The following is a 25,705-nucleotide window of genomic DNA, read 5'->3' on the forward strand; positions in this document are numbered from 1 at the left end:
CTGCTATCTGGGGAAGGGGTGGGGGGAAGAAGGGGAAAAATTGGAACAAAAGGTTTTGCAATTGTCAATGCTGAAAAATTACCCATGCATATATATCTTGTAAATAAAAGGCTATAATAAAAAAAAATTTTTTTAAATTAAAAAAATTGTTATAGATCATTCTATTTTCTTTTCTTTTTGGTGTTGTCAGTAGACTATTTTATATATTTGAAGTAATTTCTTTTTTTTAATGTCTTCTTCAGTCTTGTTGGCATCTACCAATAGTAGACTAGGATATATGAATACATACATACATACATACATACATATATATATATATATATATATGAAAAAACAAATCTCTTCTGATTTTCTTGTGATTTCACCTTATTCCTTTGTCTTCCTTTTAATTCACTCATATACCTATCTATATAGTTCTAGATTACTGCAATAGCTTACCTGGTCTTTTTGCCTCAAATGTTTCCCTACTCTAATTCATCCTAAATACTATTCTCTAAAGTAATCAATCAATAAACATTTATTGAGCACCAATTACATTTTATGCTACATAGCACTAAGGATATTAAAAAAGGCCTAAGACAGACCCTTCCCTCAAGGAGCTCTTAATCTACTGCTGTTCAATTGATTTTCAGTGGTGTCAGACAGGCTCATGGTGACCCCATTTTGGGGTTTTCTTGGCAAAAAACTGCAGTGGTTTGCCATTTACTTCTTTATCTCATTTTTACAGATGAGGAAACTGAGGCAGAGGGTTAAATGACTTGCCGAGGGTCACACAGCTTTAAGTATCAGATTTGAATTCATAAAATTGAATCTTCCAGACCCCAGGTCCAGCATTCTGTGCACTATACTACTTAGCTGTACACTACAATTTAATGAGATATTATATATACAAATCAGGCTATAATATAGGATAAATAGTAAATAGTTAACAGAGGAAAGGCACTACAATTAAGAGGGGTTGGGAAAGACTTGGTGTAAAATATAAGATTGTAGGTACAACTTAAAAAAAAAAAAAAAAAACGGGAATCAGAAGGTAGAGGAGGGAGAATGAGGGGAATAGCTAGAGAAAATGCCTGAGGCTGAAAGATGGAATATCTTAGATAGGATGCAAGAAGATTTGAAAAGAGGAGGGGACTAGGTTATGAAGCCCTCTGAATTCCAAATAAAGCATTTTGCATTTGTTTCTAAAGTTCACAGGGAGATGCTGGAGTTTATTCAATAGGGATGGTCTTGGTTGGATCCACTCTCCAGGATAATTCTTTTGGTGATTAAACAGAAATGAATTGGAGCAGAGATTAGAGCAGGCTGACTCACTGCAAGGTCTTCTAATAGTGAGAGAATGGGGCCTATACTAGAATGACAGTATCAGAGGAGAGAAGGGGATGTATTCTAGAGATGGTGTGAAAGTAAAATCGAAAGATCTTGACAACAGCTTGGATATGCAGGGTGAGATAGTAGAGAATTCAGGATGACTCCAGGTTGTGAGCCTGAGAGACTAGGAGGACTACTAACCCAACTACTCTTATTACTTTACTAATAATCTTTGGAATAAAATATATATTACTCTATTCAGCTTTTAAGTTCTATACCTTAACCTCAACCTGTTTGAAACTCTTAGGCATTCCATTCCTGCCCATAATCTATAGTTCAAGCTACTCTGTATTTAACTATTCTGTATAAATGCATATATTAATTAGTTCATCTTGTATTTATGCTGTGCATATTTTTATAAATATTTGTCAGCTCCAGTCAGAATGTAAGCTCATTTAGGTACTCCATTAGGGATTATTTCTTTATACTGAGGACCTAGGAATGTACAGTGTCTGGAAAATAAAAAAACTAAAAAAAATACCTGTTGGTTGAAAGATGGACTGAGTCAGTTTGGCTAAAGATTCACAAATTTTGTTAGTTTTTTCAAAGGAAATGCAAGTGTTCCTATCTTTTCACCCTCTTTCTCATCCCTTCCCTTAAGCCTTGCCCCCCACCCCACATACATACACATTCACCTCTATAGACCTTTATCATCTTTTCCAGTTTGTTAGGTTTTTTTTTAATTAATAACTTAGAACAGTTTTTCATATGGTTTTTGTTTGTAATTCTTCTAAGAATTGTTTTGTTTGTCACATCTAAATCTTTTTTGTTTCCAATGAATTTATATCTCTTAATTTTCAAGCTATCTTCTTTTGGATTTACTTTTTGTTTATTTGTTGGGTTCTGAATTTGCAAAGGTATATTTAATTCATTAATGGTCTCTTTTTCTATGCTAATGTATATTTTTAAGGATATAATTTTTTCTAAAGAGGACTGAATATCACTATCAAAGTTTATTTACAGATTTAGAACAACACTAATCAAACTTCCCAAGGGAAATCCTTTTAAGAGTTAAACAAAATGTTACAAAATTCATTTGGAGAAACAAAAAATTTAGAATGTCAAGAGAAATAATGAAAAAATAAAAGAATAGCAATTCCAGACATTATAAAGCAACGATCATTAAAAATCATTTACTATTGGATAAAACCAAGGGGGAAAAAAACCTCAAACAAACAAACTAGACAAGGCAGAATGGAACAACAATATCCACTTTTCAATAAATTATTAATTTGTTAAGATTACTGAGAAAATTGTAAAGTAGTCTGGTAAAAATTGGGGTCAGGTGAACATATTAAAGGATATTCTATAATAAATTCAAAATAGATACATGCTAAATTAGGAAAAAAAGTATGTATATTTCACAACTAGGAGGAGATAAATTCTCAACCAAACAAGGAATAGTGAGCATTACAAAGGATAAGATATAATTTTGGTTACCTGAAGTGATCATTATAAAGGATAAGGCAGATAATTTTGATTACCTGAAACTGAAAACCTTTTGTGCACAAGAAAAATTAATGCATCTAGGATAAGAAAAGCCATCACCTGAGAAAAAATTGTGTACCAAATTTCTTGGATAATAGTTTGGTATCTAAGATATAGAGACAACAAAGAGAAATTCACAAAAACAAAAGTCACTCCCCACTAGAAGAATGACAAAAGGACACAAACAATTCTTAGAAGAATTGCAGACAACATATATTGTATCTAGGATATACTGCAACATATCTAACATATATATAGGACTGCTTGCCATCTAGGGGAGGGGGTTAAGGGAAGGAGGGGAAAAATCGGAACAGAAACGAGTGCAAGGGATAATGTTATAAAAAAATTACCCTGGCATGGATTCTGTCAATATAAAGTTACTATTAAATAAAATAAAATAAAATATTAAAAAAAGAAGAAGAAGAATTGCAGACAAAAACCATATGAAAAAATGTTCTAAGTTGTTAATTGAAAAAAAAAAGCACAAAACAAGGAATCCTAGGTTTTACTTGGCATCCAGCAAACTAGAAAAAATGATAAAAGTTAGTAAGGTCTACAGAGCTTAGTGTGTATGTATGTATGGGGGGAAGGGGGAAGCTTAAGGGAAGGGATGAGGAGAGGAAAGGGGTAAAAAGATAGGACTTGCATTTCTCGTGGAGCTATAAATTAGCATAGCCATTTAGAAAGTAATATGGAATTTTGTGAAAAAGTTACTAAAATATACATACCCCTTGACCCAGGGGCTCCAGAATTAAGCCTATACTTCCAATGGGAGTTGCTGACAAAAATAAAGGTTCATTATACACTAATTTATAACAATACTTTCTTTGGTAGCAAAGAACTGGAAACAGAAGGGAGATCTACTAATTGTGATGCATAACATTACATGAATTTAGGCAAAGTAATATAGGAAGGGCCAGAAAAATATACATAAGGATTAAATTTAATTCTAACAACTATAAAAGAACTGAAAATGAATGTTGACTAATTATCAAGAATAAGCTTGGCCCCAAAGTAGAGAAATGAGAAGACAACTCCCTCCAATTTCTCTGCAATGCTGGCAGATCCATGGACACTACTGCATATAATTCATTTTATTACATTGTTTTTCTTCTACTTCTATCTCTTTTGCCTAAAAATATTCTTTATGAAGGACAAAAGGAAATGAAACTGCAGTGAGGATGAAAGAAAAAAAAAATCTACCAATAAATATTCATGAAGTGTCTACTATATTTCAGGCTGCTTTAAACAAAATAATTTTTACTCAAAAAATTTATCTTCTATTAGAGAAGATAATAACAATAATATTTCTATAGCATTTAGTATGTGCCTCATTTGCTCTTCTCAACAATTAGAGGTAAGGACTGTGAGTATATCCATTTTACAGACAAGGTAAGTGAGGTAAACAAAAGCCAAATAACAACCTGGGTCACAAAGCTTGTATGTGTCTGAGACCAGATTTGAACAGGGGTTTTCTGGACTCCAGGCCTCATGTTCTACTTACTGTACCACCTAGTTCCCCAAATAACAAATACATTATAGAAGTATATGCAGAAGAGATATAAATAAATACAAGGCATTTTGGGAGGAAGGGAAATTGAGGGGGTTCAAAAATAATTGCACAGAGATTCTGCTTGAGCTGCATCTTAAAGGTTAAGGAGGTAAGAAGGACATTCTTTGTTCCCCTGCTTTGTGCCTTTCTTTTGAGCCTCCATCATTTATACTGCCCAGAATACAGTAGGCACTTAACAGTGTTGGCTGCCTACTTGGCATAGGGCACAGCTAGTACAAAGGCACAAAAATGGGCGAGGAAATGTAGGCCACTTTGACTGAGCTATTAGTAAGCAGGAAAGAAAGTGAAGGGAAAAAAAAAAAAAAACAGCTTAGGAAGTATCAGAAAAGCCAAAAAAATTGTAAGAAATTGTGAACAGTGGGAAGAATTTCACAGTTCAAAACCATGAAGGCAGCACAAGTCCATAAGATGCTAAGGAAATCCTATGCAGGAGGGTGGCTGTGAGGAAGACAATGGTCGTGGGTATTGAGTGTCCCAGTCAGCTCCTGAGCTATATGCATCTTAACTACTGAATGTGAAGGAAGGGGGGAGGCAAGAAGGAACAACAATAAGTATTACATTTCTAAATAAGGGAGGAGGACTAATCTGGATCCATGTAGATGACAATAAGTATCTGACTGAGTGATAAAAGTGAGTGAGGAGCAGAGGGATCATTGGGATATGGCCCCAGGGTACAAGTAATGTGCTACAATTGAGGCCTGTAAACCCTGACACATGGCCATAGCTCCTTTGCAGCACACCAAGATGACAAAGGATAGCAGACAAAAAGATGAAATCCCTGGTCCTTTCCTTTGCTGAGCCTCACTGAGGATAACCCCAAGGTAGACCAGTTACTTTAGCAAGAATTATATTCTCTCAATCTTTGGGTCTCTCTTAAAGCAGTGAAGATTTCTAGTGGAACCAGAAGAAAATTTGGGAAAAAAAAATATCACAGAACAAGAACTTCTCTTAAAACATTTTCATAAAAGCAACATGGATTCCTCACCAAGAAATCTAAGTTACACACATAGCTAAGTGTATGTGTGTGGGCTTTTGGCAGGTTACGCTAAGAAGCAAAGTGAAGAAAGGATTGGCAGTTTGGGTCTCTTCCACTGTGACACAGTCCCTTGTGTCAACAACAGGAAGATCGGCTGAAAAAAAATAAGACAGGTCTGGAGAAGAAATCCTTCAAGAAAATAAGTCAGTTTTCTTCATGAGATGATGTCATAGGTCTTTTTCTGCTTGGCTCTAATGAGCAGTAGTTGCAGAGAAAACAAGGTTTCATGTTAATAAAGATTAAGAATTAGGCCTAAACAGAATGAGGAGGGGTCACTTTGGCGGTATTTTTTCTTCTTCCTTTTTTATTTTTCAGATATAGGCCCTGTAGTGGTATTAAGCGGGTGAAAGGACTCCCACAGTTTAGTAAATTTGGAGGGAATAGTTCCAAATTGCTTTTCAGCATGGTCCTATCAAATTCAAGGGATTCATATTGAGGGCTGTACTAACTGGCCTTTTAATGCTAAGATTCTGTGATTCTCATTCCCTGATTAATGATGAAGTACGTGAAATAAAGTCAAGGAAGCACTATTGAATGTTCTACAAAAATAGACCCTTAGGTCTTAACTGCAAAGAATCATGGTGGCTTTTCCAAGATAAGGCTTGTACTTGAAAGAGCAAAGAGCCTCTCAGCTCAGCAGAAAAAAGCTTTTATCTGAATACTGCCACAATCAGGAAGACTGACTAAAAACAAAACATGTGTCCCAGAGCCTAAACTTCATTTTCTGTAAAATGACGGAATTGAAGTAAGTGATTTACAAGTCCTTTCCAACAAATACTCTACTATTTTAGAGAAGGTTAATAAATGCAACTGATCATTCTGCAGGGGTACTATGCTGATTCTGTTTAAAAAAAAAAAAAAAAAAAAAGCTTTTTTTTTCCCCTGCTTTGTAAACAAATTTCCTACCTATAACTTATGCACTTCCTTGTTCTTGTTGACCTCCTTTCAAGAAAGTGTGTTTTGGATTTTTTGGAATCTTTCTTCTTTTCTTCATGATCATCGGCTAATTCTGGTTCCTATTTCAATAACAAAATATTGGTTAGGAGGTAATACACGTGACCAAACAGAAATTTTTCTTAAAATTTTAAATTGTTAAATCATCACATATTATTATGTTTTATTTACATATATTTTGTATTATTACACATGTAATTACATTATTATTACATATCAAAAGATGAAACAATACAAATGTGAGGTTTCTATACACATTACTTCTTCCAATATACTACAGATTTATGTTTTCATCTTTTCACATATGTAAATTGAAATTTCTTTCTGACTCTTAGAAGATTGAAACTGTTTCACTGTGAGTAGATTCCACTAAAATTCTATAATAATTAGTTTTTAACTTAATCCAATCAGGCTAGTACCTTAACTGAAAAACATAGTGCTATCCCCGAGACTTTGCTTGTTTGGTAAGATTTGTCTGAGATTTGTCATCTGTTGATTTAGTCTGAGAAACCAATACTGCCTTTAGGCCACCTTGGGGCATTAAAGGCAGATGTTAATAACTCAGTGGCAATACTAAACACAGATGAGATAGAAAATCATTGAGACAAATTTGCTCATTTTAAGCCTTTATACAGCTGTGAGATCATCATTCTTGGACATTTATTTAATAGTAGAGAAGAACTAGAAATACACCACAATAGAATCTGTAAAGACCATGTTCTTTCTATCACACCAAGGTTTTAAAAATTTATAGATATACGCAATTAATCAAACTCTGAATTCCAGAGCACTTTGCATTAATCAGAGAAAGGTAAAAATCTTTAACAAGTGATCTTACACTATGTCTTACCTAAAATTCATCACTCATGAAGGGAAACAGTTAAATGGGGGAAAAAAAATGGGAGTTAGTTTCTCCACTGATTCAAAATTTTAAGAATAAAAGCCATTCTCTGACAAATGGTCCAAGGATATGAACAGAAGTTTTCTAAGCAAGAAATCTAATTATCTATATGTTGTTGTTGAATTATTTCAGTTGTGTCCAACTCTTTGCGACTCCATTTTGATGTTTTCTTGGCAGAGATACTGCAATGGCTTGGCATTTATTTCTTTTTCCAATCTATTTTACAAATGAGGAAACTGAATTAAATAGTTAACGTATCTTGCCCAGAGTCATATAGCTACTAAATGTTTGAGGCCAGATTTGAGCTCATGAAGATGAATCTTTCTGATTTCAAGCCTAGTGCTCTATCTATTTTGTACCTAACTACTCAAAGTTATTTATACATACAAGAAAAAAATACCCCAATCCCGGGGAAAAAAAATCACAAATGCTGGCAGAAAATAAGCACACTGATGTAATAATCAGAAAAGCTAACATTTGTATAATGATTTCAGGATTGCAAAGCACTTTACTCATAGGTTAACTCATTTATCTTGGTGGAGCAATGAACTGGTTTGGTCATTCTGGAAAGCAATATGGAAATATGTCCAAAAGATTATTCAACTGTGCCCACAAGTAAGCTTTTACGTCTAAAAGAGAAAGCAGGAAAAAAAAATAGCATTTCTTTTTGTAGCATCAAAGACCTAGAAACTGAGGGGATCTCATCAACTGAGGAATGGTTGAACAAATTATATGACTGTAACAGAATACAATTGTACTATTAAAAAATGAATAATTTGGGGGGGAAATTTTATGAATTGATACAGAGTAAAATGGGAACCATAAATATTTATACTATCAATAATGTATGAATGAACAACTTCAAAAGACTTATGAACTCTAATCAATGCAAAGAATAACCCTATTTCCAGAGAACTATTAATGAAGAATACTATTTACCCCTCCTGACAGAGAGGAAACAGAAATATCGGAGACATTTCTAGACATAGTAAATATGGGGATTTGTTTTGCTTGACTATTTGTTATTCAAGTTTCCCTTTGTCTTTATTTTTCTAGAAAAAAAAAGTTAGGGAAGAAAAAAAAGTTCAATAATTGAAAAATAAAATAAAATTCATTAAGTCAAGCATAGAATGTTAAACTTTAATACTTAGACCCATAGTCTATCATTAGGCCTTCCCCCTTAGTGAAGAGGTAAGAGCTACACTCACAGCAGATATTAGTTAATACTATATTTCTTTCTTCCCTTAGAATGTATGCTCCTTATAAACTGGGAAAACACTTTTAAAGTCAAAGGTTCTGATAAAGGCCTCATTTTCAAAATATATAGAAAATTGACTCAAATTTATAAGAAATAAAGCTATTCTCCAATTGATAAATGGTCAAAGGATATGAACAATTTTCACATGAAGAAATTAAAACTATTTCTAGTCATATGAAAAGGAGATCCAAATCATTATTGATCAGAAAAATGCAAATTAAGATAACTCTGAGATACTACTATACACCTCTGAGATTGGCTAAGATGGCAGGATAAGATGTTGGAAAGGATGTGGGAAAACTGGGACAGTAATATATATTGTTGGTGCAATTGTGAATGAATCCAACCATTCTGAAGAGCAATTTGGAACTATGCTCAAAAAGTTATCAAATTGTATACTCTTTGACCCAGCAGTATTACTACAGGGCTTATATCCCAAAGAGATCCTAAAGAAGGGAAAGGGACCCACATATGCAAAAATGTTTGTGGCAACCCTTTTTGTAGTGGCAAGGAACTGGAAATTGAATGTATGCCCATCAAATGGAGAATGGCTGAATAACTTATGGTATATGAATGTTATGGAATATTATTGTTCTATAAAAAATGACCAGTAGGATGATATCAGTGAGGCCTGGAGAGACTTACACGAATTGATGCTGAATGAAATGAGCAGAACCAGGAGATCATTATACATGGCAACAACATGATTATACTATGATCGACTCTGATGGATATAGCTCTCTTCAACAATGAGATGATTCAAACCAGTTCCAACTGTTCAGTAAAGAAGAGAATCAGCTACACCCAGAGAAAGAACTATGAGAAATGAGTGTAGACCACAGCATAGCATTTCTCCTCTTTCTGTTATTGTTTGCTTGCATTTTTGTTTTCCTTCTCAGGCTTTTTTCTTTTTTTCTAGATCAGATTTTTCTTGTGCAACAAGATAACTGTATAAATATATACATATATTGGATTTAACATATTTAACATGTAATGGACTACCTGCCATCTAAGGGAGAGGTTGGGGGGAAGAAGGGGAAAAAATGGAACAAAAGGTTTTGTAAGGGTCAATTTTGAAAAATTACCCATGCATGTTTTGTAAATAAAAAGTTATTAAAAAAAAAAAAGAATAATGTATGCTCCTTGGGAGGAACTGCCTTATCCTTTGTAACTGTCTCCCTAGGACCTTGCACAACAGACTTATTAATGCTTATTTACTGGCTGATAGCATAGCTAGGATTAAAAACTAGTTTTTCCTTTTTCTCAAAATTATTTAATTCTTTTTCTTCTGAATAAAACATAGATTTTTGCTTTAATCTTACTTTCCAGCTTTGTATTCTTTTTTTTGCACATTTGAGAAACTTCCTCAAGCAAACCTATTCTGCTTCTAGAATCTAGTGTTCTTTCCTGCCTATGACAAAAAGGGTTCCTGTTATTCTCAACCTGAAATGTCTCTTCTCTTATTGACCTGAATTCCAACGCATTTTTTTTATTAAAGCTTTTTATTTTCAAAACATATGCATAGATAATTTTTTCAACATTAACCTTTGCAAAACCTTGTGTTCCAGTTTTCTGTCTCCTTCCCTCATCTCCTCCCCTAGATGGCAAGTAATCCAATATATGTTAAACATGGTAGAAATATATGCTAAATCAAATATATGTATATATATTTATACAATTATCTTGCTGCACAAGAAAAATCAGATCAAAAAGGGGAAAAAAGTGAGAAAAAAAATAAAATGCAAGCAAATAACAACAAAAAGAGTGAAAATGCTATGTTGTGATCCATACTCCGTTCCCACAGTCCTCTCTCTGGATATAGATGGTTCTCTCCATCACAAGATCATTGGAACTGCCTTGAATCTTGTCTTTGTTGAAGAGAATCATGTCCATCAGAATGGATGATCACATAATCTTGTTGTTGCTATGTACAATGATGATCTGGTTCTGCTCATTTCACTTAGCAACAGAACTTACAGTTCATATAAGTCTCTCCAGATCTCTCTGAAATAATACTGCTTATTGTTTCTTACAGAACAATAATATTCCATAACATCCATACATCATAACTTATTCAGCCATTCTCCAACTGATGGGCATCCATCTAACACATTTTTTAAAAGTCCAATTTAAATGCTACTTTTTTTTTTTTTTTTTTGGGGGGGGGGGGGGTGAGGGTTGTGGTGGTAGTGGTGAGGCAATTGGGGTTAAGTGAGTTGTCCAGGGTCACACAGCTGGGAAATGTTAAGTGTCTCAGATCAAATTTGAATTCAGGTCCTCCTGAGTTCAGGGCTCGTGCTAAATCCACTGCGCCACTTAGCTGCCCCTGATTGCTACTTTTTACACAACACCTTCAACAAATGACATAGCTGTTTGTTTGCGTGTTTGTTTGTTTGTTTATCCCAAGACCTAAAGGTATTTTGCTTGGCATCTCGGCAATGTACCTATTAAATATTATTATGAACACCCCTATAAGATTGTAAGCTACCCTAGCGCAAGGATTATAACTTATCTAAACTCTGTGTGTCCTCAATTGCTCAGTATAATAACTCTAGAAATAAGAGTCATTTAATAAGTAAAGCCAAAAAACATTTCTTAAGTACTACTAAATTCCTGGCACCATGCTATGTACTGAGGATACACACAAAGGCAAAAAGATGTTCCTGCCCTCAAAACAATTCTAACAACAACTATTTACAAAGAAGCTATATACTGCATAAATTGGAAATATATAACAAATTAATTTTTAAAGTATCCAAAATTTTTTTTCTTTAAGAAAGTAGCATTTTAGCTAGGATTTTCAGGGAAGCTTGGCAAAGATGAGGAAAGAAGGAAATCCAGACATGTAAATGAAGTAACATATAAATCAACCAAATAAGAGAATCTTTCTCTCTATTTATATATAAATATGTTAATTGTTTTCTCCCCAAATTGACCTTATTTAATATCCTTATGATGTAATTTTCTGAGAAAAAACTTTGATTTAGTGAAAAAACAACTAATCAATAAAGTTTAAAATCCAACACATTAACGATTTAATATAATTTTACATAATTTTTGCCATGTAAAGTTTTTATTATTTTTTATTTCAGTAATGACCATCAAGTGCTGAAATTTTGGTTCTAAAAAAAAAAATAGCATTCTTTACTATCAAAAAACAAACAAAAAAACCTTTCATACTACATTCCAGGTAGATTCCAGAAAAATTATCAGTATTTTTAATTTAAATTAGAAGTATATCATCTTACCTGTGGAGGGATGATGTTTTCAATACTGATACCCACATATACCAATCGCTCTTTCCTTAAAAAGAAAAAGGAAGCAAAACAAAATTACCTTAAAAAGACTTTGTAAAAATATGTTATGTAAAAAAACTATCTATATAAAAACTAACTTTATGCTTAAAATTGAAGTTTAAGCACAAGTTTAAGATTAAGATCAAATTATAAACATCACAATCTAATGACTATACAATATTGCTATTTGATTTTTTTTCTCCTCTCATTTGAAAGACATTTGATTTCAGGTCTTCTTGACTATAAAGATGACTTTCTAGGTACTATGCCTGGCTGTTTCAATTGATGTGGATATTTCCCTAGGATTAATAGTTGGCCCTACTGTCTTACATCTTAATTTATCTACAGTATTAACTGTAATTGTCTTAATTTTGTCCTTTGAATCCATACAGAATAAAAAGGTTATACTTTTTCCTACACATGTTAATTTTCCAACTGTCCAGACAATTGATCATCCAGAGCATGGTGGTATAATAAATATAATATTAAAACACCTACAAGTAGTTAGGTGCAACAATAGGTATCATGCTGGACCTAAAGTTAGGAAGAATGGACTATCAAACTAGTACCAGATACTTACTAGCTGTATAACCCTGGACAATTCACTTAACTTCTGTCAGCCTCAGTTTCCTAAGTGTAAAATGGAAATAATAATAATAACACACATTTCCCAGGGTTGCTGTTATTAACCTAAGTGCCTGTTATACTCAGCACTTAAGAAATGCTGGATATTCTTATTTATTGATGATGGTGATGATGATGAAACCGAAAACTTAAGTTCAAGTTCTAGTTTTGCTAAAGGACCGGTATGAATTTGAATGAGTCATTTAACAAAGCTGGTCTTAGTTTTCTAATGAAAAATGAGAGAATTTGACTAGATAATCTCCAGTATTCCTTCCTTTTATAAAGCCACAACCTCTAATGATGAAAATTCATTACTTTATGAGACAAGTCATTCCATTTCTGCACCAATCTAATTGTTAGAAATCTCTTCCTTCTTCTGAAGCTAAGTATGTTGCCCTGTAATTTTCAATTACTTCTTGAGAAATCTTATGTACTTTGCTTCCCCCTGCTGGCAGAGCCTACTTATCTAAAGTAAGGTCAGCAATATGAAATTTTCCCATCTCTCCAGTGATTTAAGCTGATTTTAAAGATGCAACTAGCAATATATCAACAAATCCATCTTCCAAAGCAAAAGAAACAATATCCATTATATGGGATCAATCTTATCATTGCATAAAAGACAATTAATATATGCTGGAAAAATGGCTCATACAATAGAAACTTTTTTTAAAGTTGTACACTAAATGGATAGATCCTCCCTAAGTCTAATTAAAAATCTTTGTATAATTATACATTTCAATTCACCAAAGGATCTTAGTATCCTATTCAATCCAACTAAGCATATCCCCTCATATTTTCCAGTAAGTTTACATTTGACCATAGATGACAAGGGTTTTGCTGGAATTATTGTGTTATCACGAGAATACCAATAGAGCAAGCATGGCGTAATACTCTCACACTGATTATACTGTCATAGGATTCTGGGAAATGTTTGGATAAAATGTGTTTTTATCTCACCTCAAAAACTTACAAGCTGTGACCCTAAACAAGTTATTTAACTTGTCTGAGCTCTATTTGTAAAGTGAGAGAATAGGACTATTGTAAGAACTAGAACTGGTTCTTAAATATACAATCCTATGAATGTTACAATTTCCTAAAGTTAATCCTGCTTGTTGTCTTGCCATTCAATCAAGAGTTCAACTCAAATGTTCACTCCAAATTTTCATCTAAGATATAATTCTATACCATATCTATATAGCTTCATATTATGGTGTAGTTAATAGGCAATTCTAGTACAGCTGGTTTTTCCTGTTTACAAAGTAAGGTCAAATTCTTTTGAGTGATTATGGATCTTATCTAGGATCCTATACAATATTCTAGGGTTCAATGAAACCAGCACAATGACATCCTCAAAGAAGGAGTAAGCGCTTACCATCTACAGGGAATCCTTCAACCAACCAATCAGCAAACACATATTGTGAAAGAACATAATAAAGATTACAATACTATCAAAGTTAATTTAAAGACAATCTCAAGCATATACATGCATACCAAGCAAATGAAATAACTGAGCTTAATGTAACAGTGTTTTATAAATACATGTAAATTACTCAGGAAAGAACTGCCATTTGGGGAGGAGGGGAAGAAGAGGAGAAATGCTGGGAAATGAAGAGTATCATAGAAATTAGATTTAGACCAGTACCTCATACCACAACTCATAATAAATTAAAAATGGATATATGGACTGAATATTACAGATCATAATTTTTTTTTAAAGCATAAGAGAAGTAGATCATCTAAAAGATGGATACATGGGCAAGGAATCAATTCTTAACCAAATCAGGGACAGAGACAATTACAAAAGGTAAAAGACATTTTCTATTACACGAAGCCAAAAAGCTTATGAATAAACAAAATGAGAAGGGATTCATTAGAATGGGAAAAGGTCTTGGAATCTGAATTTCTGATAAGGGTCTGAGAGTCTGAAAGATATGGAAAATCAGCATAAACACACATGACTGAGAACTATTCCCCAATAGAGAAGTGATTAAAAGATGAATGAGTAGTTCTTAAAGAGTTATAAACAATGTCACATGAAAGAATGCTCTAAGTTGCTAATGTAAGAGAACAACAAATCAATTAAATCTTGAGGTTTCACTTCACATCAAGCCATGGACAAAGATGATAAAAAATGGAAAAAATCAACTTGGAGGGGGTATGGAAAGAGAGGAACAACATAATAAACACATTTTTGTGGAGCTATGAAAGAACTGGAACAGTCATTCCAGAAATCTATTTTGCATTACGTGAAGAAATTTGACTAAAATGTCCATAAGCTCTGACTCAAAAGATTTCATTTTGAGGTATGTATCACAAGGAAGTCAAATGATAAGAAGAAATTTTTATGGAACTTTTAACAAACACTGAACTACTGATAATAGCAATTTTTGTGGTAACAAAGAACTGCAGACAAAATATATGTTCACCAATAGGGCAATGACTAAATAAATTGTGGTACATGAATATGGAGGTACATAGCTATATTAAAAAAAAAGTAATGAATATAGTAAACTTGGAGGAACATGTAAAGCCTTATATGAAATAATAAAAAATAAAGTAATTAGAATAAGGAAAACAATGTAAACAAGGAAAACACCATAAATGGAAAGATAACAATTGAAACTGACTATTACATTATAGGGAATAAACTAGAGTCAAAGACAAGAAACCCCTCCCACTGCTTTGTAAAGGTATGTACAGAGAGGGATGGGTGGAGATAGAAGGTAATGCATAAGCTGTATACTGGGGGAAGATCAGGATTCTATGGGGCACAAGTCAAAGTAAGAGCATTCAATCTCCAATTGATAAATGGTCAAAGGATATGAACAATTTTCAGATGATGAAATTGAAACTATTTCCACTCATATGAAAGAGTGTTCCAAATTATTATTGATCAGAGAAATGCAAATTCAGACAACTCTAAGACACCACTTACACACCTGTTAGACTGGCTAAGATGACAGTAAAAAATGGGGATATTATATTATCCATAATGTGAAAGTATTTTGACATGTTAGTCTTATTAAACTTTTTTTGGCTTTTTTCCCCCCTAAATTATTTATTGTAAAGAATAGCTCTCTGGGAGGATAGTAAAGGAAAAAAGTAGGAAATGTAAGTGATGGGAAAACAAAAAGATATTAATAAAAATTATTTTTTTAAAAAGCATTTGTTAAATTATTATTATGAGCTATGCACTGTGCTGGAATATAAAAAGACTGAACTATGCTCAAAGAGAAACAATAAATGCTTATATAAGCACATAACAAATATCAAGAAAGTAAATGAAAATAACAATTGGGAAACACTTTTATGTAGAAGGTAATGCATAAGCTGTATACTGAGGGAAGATCAGGATTCTATGGGGCACAAGTCAAAGTAAGAGCATTCACTTTCCAATTGATAAATGGTCAAAGGATATGAACAGACAATTTTCAGATGATGAAATTGAAACTATTTCCACTCATATGAAAGAGTGTTCCAAATTATTATTGATCAGAGAAATGAAAATTAAGACAACTCTAAGAAACCACTTACACACCTGTTAGATTGGCTAAGATGACAGTAAAAAATAGTGATGAATGTTGGAGGGGATGTGGGAAAACTGGGACACTGATGAATTGTGGAGTTGTGAACAAATCCAACCATTCTGGAGAGCAATCTGGAATTATGCCCAAAAAGTTATCAAACTGTGCATACCCTTTGATCCAGCAGTGGTACTACTGAGTTTATACCCCAAAGAGATCTTAAAGAAGGGAAAGGGACCTGTATGTGCCAAAATGTTTGTGGCGGCCCTGTTTATAGTGGCTAGAAACTGGAAATTGAATGGATGCCCATCAATTGAAGATTGGTTGGGTAAATTGTGGTATATGAATGTTATGGAATATTATTATTCTGTAAGAAATGACCAGCAGGATGAATACAGAGAGGCGTGGAGAGACTTACAAGAACTGATCCTAAGTGAAATGAGCAGAACCAGGAGATCATTATATACCTCAACAACGATACTGTTTGAGGATGTATTCTGATGGAAGTGGATCTCTTCAATAAAGAGAAGCTCTAACTCAGTTTCAACTGATCAAGGATGGACAGAAGCAGCTACACCCAAAGAAAGAACACTGGGAAATGAATATAAACTGCTTGCATTTTTGTTTTTCTTCCCAGGTTATTTATACCTTCTAAATCCAATTCTCCCTGTGCAACAAAAGAACTATTCGGTTCTGCATACATATATTGTATCTAGGATATACTATAACCTATTTAACATGTATAGGACTGCTTGCCAACTGGGGGAGGGGGTGGAGGGAGAGAGGGGAAAAATCAGAACAGAAGTGAGTGCAAGGGATAATGTTGTAAAAAATTACCCTGGCGTGGGTTCTGTCAATAAAAAGTTATTAAAAAAAAAAAAATAAGAGCATTCCAAGCATAAGAAATAGTCAATGCAAAGGCATAGAAGATGGGAAATTCAGAGCAGTATATAAGGAATAGAGATAAAAATCAGTTTGCCTGATTTGAGAAATATGAGGTGGGATAAAAGAAATAATATATAATAAAGCTAGAAATACATGTTAGTACTCTGTTGTAAATAGCTTTAAAAGCTACATAGAGCTTCTATTTTTATCCTAGATGAAACAGGGATTCTGAAGGGTGTTACTGTTTTATTTTGATGGGGGGGAGAAATGGGGTCACGTGAAATTTATTTAGATTTGCAGTTCATGAAAATTACTTTGGCAGCAGTGGGTAGAGTTGACAAAAGTAGAAAGAAAACTGGGGTAGGAAGCTCAATTAGCAGACTATTTGCAAGAATCAAAGGAAGAAATGAAGAAGGCTTCAATTAAGGTGTTAGCTAAGTGAGTAAAAAGAGAGGGTCAAATTAGCAATACTGTGATTATTAAAATAGCAAGATTTGGCAACTGACTATATATGTGGAGCTAAGTTCTTTTATTCTCAGCAATTATACAGCTATAACATAACAGGAGCCTAAAAAATACTTAATTAATAATCGGAGGAAACGAAGGAGTGGAGGATAATGCCACAGTTACATAGTTGAGAAGGGGAATGGTGGTGTTGAGTTTATAAACTTGGGAGAAATGGAAGTGTCTTGGACAAATATGAAAGTTTGTTAAGGGGCAAGGCAGAAAAGAATAAGTCCTGTGTCCCCAAGACATCTAGTTTGAAATATCTAATGGACAATTGGTGATACATCACTAAGCACCAGAGATCAGACTGGAATAGCAACTACAGGAACAATCACTCCTAAATGGTATGATGTGGAGAGCCCGCAAAGAAGACTTTGAGGAGGGGAAAAAAGAGAACCAGGAAACAAGCTTGTTTGTTGTCAAAAGCCAATAAGTACATTTTTATCCCTTCCACACTCCACAGAGGCTATAGGCACGACACCCCTGCAAGCTGGGAAATCCACATAAATTTTTTGACTTCTCCCCCCCTTTCTAAGAGAAAAGAAATCTTATTATGGTACTGAAAGATAAAATGTTATTATGCAATATTATACATAAATTTTATGCATATTTGGGTTTCTAAATTTTTATGTGTCAGCTGCTGACTTTTACACATCATCACCAGCTTCCATAAGTATCCCCAAAAATTCCCATTTTGTTTCTTGCTCTGATCTGCAATAATATTGAAATCACAATGGAGAGATGTAAAAAGGATAATTTTGTATAGGAGGAGACATTAATCAACAATGTCTCATGATGCACAAAAGTGAAGAATGAGAACTAAGAACACTGGATTTGGCAATTAAAAGATCACCGATAACTTGGCAGAGAGAACTTCAGTGGGGCGATGAAGCGAAACTGCAAATCTATGCTTGATCCAGGAAACCGCTTTCCAGTTTTATGCCACATTTAACATTAATGACAAAATGGTTGTTGAACATTTTTTTTTTTTTTGGTTAGATGAGATCTTTTTAGGCGTGTGTCTCCCCCTCTCTCCTGCAATTAAAGTGAATGCTGTTTTAGTCAACAGTTAGCATGGTAGGATTTTGTATACTATGAAAGTCTGCCTATGTTCTTCCAATACCTTCATCAAAGACTCTGTTGACACAGATTATTCTCAAAATATTATATACATAGCAACACAGATATAATGGTTGGTTGTTATTAATATATTCTTAAGTTGTCCTTTTCTTTTTGGGGGAAGAAAGAGAGGTTAGTTGTAATGTCTAATGTTTCTCTCGCAGACAGAAGCTCTTATCTATTCAATCTCCTTATCATTTGTTTCTTCCCCCTTAAGAATGCTCAAGAATCTATCTTTTGGTATCATCAAAACTGTGACATCTCCAGCAAAGGCCTCGTTGGTTTACCTTTCCCTACAGCAGTGTACTTCAATCCCACGTCCACTAGAAGTGTGATCTTGGAATCCAAATGTGTTGATTTCCTTGTCTTTGATGCTGAAGACACACACACACATCTGTTCCCCTTTTTTTGTCTGCTTGTTTTTCTTCCATTTTCATCTTTCAATATCCTCAGAAGGATTTTTCTTTCTTTAAATTCGTTTTTCCCTCCACTATTTCTCATTGTATTAGGCTTATAGTGTTTCACTAGCTTTCACCCTTCGACTTTATACATGAGTTTATATATTGAAACAGCATTGACCCTGGCCACCATTCCAGGTCAAGTGCTTGCTGACTAACAAGTTTTTAGGTTCTGTGGTCTTCTCATTTTGAAAGTTGATTTATATTTGTCATTTACTTAAGACCAGGTTATAGTTTTTTTCCCCACATTTTTATTCTTTCTTCTACTTTTAGTGTTAATTTTAATCTTTAACAAATCAGTGATCTACTGCTAATTAAAAAATGTTGACTCCCACATCAGTAATGATGGTAAAATACAATTCGTTTCTTGTTATGTTCTTTCCTGCACAATATGTCCAGTGCCTTCTGATTCATTTTCAAATGTTCATAGCTGCACAAAGAGGAGCTTATATCTATAAGTTTACAGGTTGTCTTGTCTTTCTCATTCATAACTCCTTGATCAAATTTTCCATTACAATTTTTGCTGTCCTTACCTATACCCACCTTCTTCACATTGAAGTCATGAAGCATCATATTATATGTTAATTTAATTTGGAGGCACTTATAAAGTTCTTTGTATAATTTCTCAATTTCTTCATCCACTGCAACAGATACTGGCCCATAAACTGTAACTATTTGCATGCTGGTTTGACTGAAAATACTTTTCATGAACACTGTAATATGAAAGGACAAAACACTCAATAAAGTTGTGTTTCTTTGGATACATACTCTAAAAATTACTGTTAGCTCCTTTCTAAGGAGAAGTTGCAGGTGTCCTTCCGTTTTGTATTTTGGTTTTGTTGAGCATATCTCAAAATTGGCATGATTATGTTCATCTAGTGTAGAAGTTCTATTTCAATATAATTGGTTTTCTTTGGTCCTATGTACATTATTGTATATCTTTCAAAATCATTTTGAAAAGGGATACACAGGCTGCATCAGACTGACCGCCAAAGAATTTTATGACACTATGAAGGTTGAAAGTCCCTGCTCTTATATTATGACTGCATAATAGTCACTGAACCTTACATTTAATGAGAACTAACAGTGAAGCTTACTGATGATCTAAAGACTTAGATCTTAATAGTAGTTCTTAATATCCTCTATCCTGTTTTCTAATGTTCGATTCCCATCACTAAAGCAACACAAGCAGAAGGACAGAGACCAATTTTCTACTTTCCTCTGTTTCATGGGTTGCCCTATACAAAGAATTCCTCACCAAGTGATCAACCTATTGGTGATATGCTTCTTTGTACACACTTCTAGAAACAGTCCATTGCCAAGACTGGATCTGCCACTTTTTCAGTCTGGCAAAACATGCTTTCATAGTCATTGGACAACTAATAGCCACTACTAGGTAACCATATGGTATCATCGTGAAACTATTATTTGGTTATAATTTTATTTTTCAAAGAATATCATTTTAGGAGATTTGGAGATTATCTATATATTCACTCATTTATTCATTCTTATGCCCAGTAGAGTAACTCCTTCAAAACCACTAAAGTGAAGTAAGATTTATATTCTCCTTTACCATCCACACTGTTGGACATAATAATGGCCCTTCAAGAAACATTTGACTACTTGATTTGAACATGTGCTGGGCAATCAATGTGAACATCCCTATACAACCTTTAGTACCTTCGTTCGGCACGCTCCTTCTTTTTCAAGGCAACATCCAAATCTTGCAATTGCTCCTCTAGCTTCTCACAGAGAAGTTTCTGTAAAGAAAAAATAGATAAGGTGCCAATTGTCTATATGAGAAAAACATTTTGGCCAAATAACCGGACATTTTAAAATTAAGTGATGTTTATGACAGGAGCTAATAAAGAGATGAATGTTACATAAGAATACTGAAATACTGAGACAAATAAAATAAAGTCCCAGAACTTCACTGAGCTCAACACGAAAATAGTCCTCTAAAGTGAAGCACTTTTAAAGATAATAGGTAATGATCATATATGCAGGAAGACATATTTCTCAAACAAACTGTTGGCAGGGATTCATACTAAGAGCAGTATTCGGCCAACATGTGCAGAAAAAGAGATAAGAAAAAAAGATTTAAATATCACAGGGAAAATTATAAATATCAAGTTAAAACAGAATTGATGAATACTAAATTGATAAAGATGTACCTAGATGCAGCAACTTTACTTCCCTGAGTAATATAAATATTTCACTCATTTTTAATACAAAGCCAGCAAACAAAGTCTATTATACTTGATGAAAGGTGCAATAGTACAGACTTCAGACAAAGTCCCATTTCTCACCCCTTTAGTATTGTAAAGGAATTCATTTAGATAAATCTCTAAGAAAAGTTATATTTAGAACAACAACAACAAAAAACCCTACAGTATTCTTAGTAAGCAATAGAGAGGTAGAAAACAAAAGAATAATGAAACAAAAGGTTAATGAAAAGAAAAACATTTACTTGCATCAATTTAAAATAGTAGGAGGTGTGGCTGATCTGAGACAATTGCAAATCAAAAGAAAGCCAAATTTAAGAGTTATATAGAAATGAAGAAGAATGGGGCAGGGAAAATAAGCGGGATGCTTCAGAAAACATAGTTTTTTAAGGGACATATAATTTTTGATAATTTACCATTTTCTCTAAGTATAGAAGTCTGTACAAGACATATAGTATTTACAGATTACTTAAGAGATAAAAGACATTATATGTATGCTAAGTATTATTAATTTACATATATAAAAAACTAATTACATAGTAAGTAAAAAACAAAGGTCACTCATACATGTTGGCAAGGGGGACAAAACCACTCTCCATCAGGAATTATCATCAAAGGTGGTCGAAGGCAAGCTGTATGGTATCCACTGTCACATGAGTCACACAAAAGAATCTGGAAATTAAAAAAAATTTTTTAACATTATCCTAATTCCATAGAAAAGATCAAATTACTCCATTTTTAGAAAAGAAAAAAAAAATCATTTGAGCTTTAGGGACCTCTGAGATCACTATTTGAATTCGTTGAACTCCTTTTTTAAAATATATAATGAATCTGAGACTTTGATAGAAAAACATGACTTGCCCAGCATTATATAACAATTTAATGATAGGACAAGAGCTTCAATAGAAATAGCTTAGTCCTCTATCTTCAAAGATTCATTTCAGAATCTTTATTTTTCCTTAAATCTCAGGTAGGCTATGACATAAGCTACAATTTACAAAACATCTTCTCAGCATGTTATAATTAAAATTTATTACATATGTTTTAAAATGAGGAAATAGGTTCAAAGTGTTAATGAGAATCTAAGTCTTCAAACCCAAGGGAAGCCTGGAAACTTATGTGCTTAGAGGTAGGAGATAAATGTGAGTGAAAGGAAAATGATAAAATCTACTTAAAATTTTTCTATTAGGCCAGGTCTCATTTCCTACAAATGTAGGACAGTCTCTTTTTTGTCCACCTCCAAATCCCTCTCACAACCTATGCTTCTAGAGTTCTGATTAATGACAATGATTAGTAAGTTTGTAACAATAATAGCTCATATTTAAAAAAAAAAAAAGAAAAAGAAAATAAAAATATCAGCATTACTGATAAAAAAATAATAGCTCACATTTATACAGTGCTTTAAGTTTTGCACAGGATTTCATCACTCTAGACATGTGAGATGAGCAGTAAAAGCAGCATCTCCATTTTTCAGATGGGATATATTGTGTGGTATCAGATATTTTCCATTGCAGACTACAATGGCTTTTTGAGGTGTGTAGTTGATACTCCAACTGATTTGCATCATCACAGGCTATAGTGGAATATGGACCTGAGAATCTAAGTACAATAATGTTTTGTAGTAAAACAGTTTTGTAGTAGCTGAGATCACTGACTGAGAAAGAACTGAGTTTCTAGTATTACCTCTACCATTTAGTAGTCCCTTCATTCAGTGTATGTCTTAGAGATGCTCAATTTACTGATCTCTTTTTAAGAAGAAGTTGGAATCATCAATATAATACAAATCTGCAAGAAACTACTCACTGGAGGCAAGTAATGAGAGATCTCCAATGAGCACTAAAAGCTTCAACTTCATTTACTTTGTAATTTATTTATCTTTATGCAAAATTAGATCACCATTCTGAAGCTTGTCTACTGAGTACTCACCATGGGAGAGATCTTCTAAATTTATGAACTGGTAAGTTTTACAGCAATTATTGGCTTCTTCAGATTTTCCTAGAAATACCTTTTGACTCTCATAGTAAACTTATTTATGGACATGTCACATTTCAAATGGCTGTTAAGTTTTTTAGGATGAAAACTGTTTTTTCATCTTCTATCTCCAGTGCACAGTAGTGGTTTCCTCATAGGAGGCACTAAATGTTTTATGAATTAAATTCAGATTACTTAAATATTCCTGAGCCTCAGCTTATTCATCTGTAAAACTGAGGATCAGAGTAGAGATGTGATTTTTATCTAAGAATAATACTTTGACTAACAGATTATGATGATTGTATTACACAATATACTACATATATGAACGTGCTTTAGAGAATAGTAACAAGTGGAATAAATGTAAATCATACATAAAAGTAGTGCCATGAATGTAACAGATCAAATCTAATCGCACTAGACTATAAGTTCCTTATGATAAGGGACTATTACTTTTGCTGTCTTTATGCTATTAGCATCAGGGACAAAGAAATAATTATTAAATACTTCTAAGCACTGGAAGGGGAGTCTAATGCAACATAACTTTATAGATGAGGAAATTGGTGGCCCAGGAAAGATCTATGCCCTAGCCAAGATCAAAGAGTAAGCTCTGGAGATAGAAGTGGAACCCAGGCTCTCTGATTCCAAATTCAGTGCTCTTTACATTGATTGACAGATTGACAGACAGACAGACAGACAGACACACACACACACACACACACACACACACACACAGCTTTAATGCATTATTAATAAAATTTCAGGATAACAAATAATTTAGATTGTTGCCTTAAAATTATTTGTTATATTTAAAATATATATTGTATAACTCATGAGGATATTGTTTTATAAACATTTTTCCATTTTTCTTGTTACTAGTATAGAAAAAAAAGGGGGTGGGGGTTACAAAAACTCTGTAACAGGAGCAAATACTCAAGGATTTTATTTTTCAGGGAGAAGAATATGTAGCCCTAAAATATAGTGAACATTTGAAACTTACTAAATCAGAACCCTCTGCTCAGTATAAGCAATTCATGGATTCTATTCTCAAGGGCTACAACCACTCCCCTGCAAGTAAGGTAATCACTTGTCAGAAAAAGCCAAGGATGAAAGTACTATCAGTTTTAACAATCCATCCATCACTGACCAGACTTTGGACAAAAGATGCTAGAATTCATCTTCATATTAATTTCCCAAACATGGCGTATGTTTATCATAATAAGTTGATCACCAATCATGCTGCTCTTACAAAACTAAACTTTTTATAACTGAAATAAAGATCTCAAATTGAACCTAGAAAAAAGCATCCCAAGAATCTACTGTGGCATCCTAACAGTACACTGCTTATATTGTGAATGGGACACAATTTTATCCTGGAATATCTTGCTTTATAATAGCAGTATCTTCATTGGTGCTTACTCAAGAATATTCAACGGAACATAATGGTTAGAATGGCCCTCGTTTCTTTGTACCCTAATTGCTCTAACACACATCCTCATGTTTTCCACATGGATAAGTAGTAATAGCCACAGAATAGATTTTCTTGAGTCCATTTTCTTCCTTATCTAATTTTTCCTTATTATTAAGAGTTTTAGAGATCTGGTTACATCACTCTTTTGTTCAAAATTCATCAATGTTTTACAGTAAATAAACTCAAACTTCTCAGAGTTTGAGAATCTCCTGACAAGCTGGCACCACCTTACCGTAACTATTCTTATCTCATCTTATTACTTGTCCAGGTTTTCTATACTCTGGGCAAGTTGTATGATTCTCTCTCCCCCAAATACAACGGGAAGTCTTCTTCACTATAAACTTTAGAATTTGTCTTTTATGGCAGACAAATAAATCAAGCATTAGTTTCTAAGATCTCTTGACTTGAGCCATTCACTTTGAAAAAAAAATAAGCTCAACTGCAGAAAAAGGTTATATAAGCAGACAATACAGGAAACAAAGATGGAAAATCAACTATTATTCATATTATTGGATCTGGGTTTTGTTTTTTTTTTTTTTTTTTTACCTATTTTGGCTGCTTATTTTAAGGCTACAAGAATGAATATCCTCCTAAGAATTCATATTCAAACATGGTTTACATACACCAGAAATGCTATTATTGTTAAATTATTATTATTATTATTATTTTAGGATGGTGACCATAGGCATCATCATTACATGAACATATTATAAATTCCCTTTTCATTCTTAATCCCAATAAGCTCGATATATACTTTCCACTTAAAAAAACAAAACAAAACAAATCAGCCAGACTATTAGATTAAGCTTCCTTAGACCTGGATTCTCCTACTGGCTCTGTTACTATTTACATGATCTGGAAAAGTCACCTAAATTTCCTAAACTTTGGCTTCTACATTTGTAAAATGGGGAAAACAGGATCTTAAGATTCTTAGAACTGAAAGAAACTAGAAAATTTTTTTATCTAGCTGAATCCCTTTATTAAACCAAAGAGAAAATTGAGGCTTGGAAATTAGTTAATAATCACTGTCCTGTTTTCCTCATA

At 33.4% G+C, this 25,705-nt stretch overlaps 1 protein-coding gene across 1 annotated transcript in view; it reads right to left on the reverse strand.

Annotated features, from left to right (window-relative positions):
- Positions 1-25,705, reverse strand: part of RSF1 (remodeling and spacing factor 1) — a 129,030-nt gene that overhangs the window by 22,368 nt on the left and 80,957 nt on the right. Inside the window, exons 8-11 of the mRNA XM_051987197.1 lie at positions 21,787-21,891; positions 20,675-20,754; positions 11,830-11,884; positions 6,375-6,484 (exon numbers count right to left, since the gene is read on the reverse strand). Of these exons, the coding sequence (XP_051843157.1) occupies positions 6,375-6,484; positions 11,830-11,884; positions 20,675-20,754; positions 21,787-21,891 (350 nt within the window). The remainder of the gene's footprint in view (positions 1-6,374; positions 6,485-11,829; positions 11,885-20,674; positions 20,755-21,786; positions 21,892-25,705) is intronic.

This window comes from Antechinus flavipes, chromosome 3 (assembly GCF_016432865.1).
Source record: "Antechinus flavipes isolate AdamAnt ecotype Samford, QLD, Australia chromosome 3, AdamAnt_v2, whole genome shotgun sequence".
Taxonomy (NCBI): domain Eukaryota; kingdom Metazoa; phylum Chordata; class Mammalia; order Dasyuromorphia; family Dasyuridae; genus Antechinus; species Antechinus flavipes.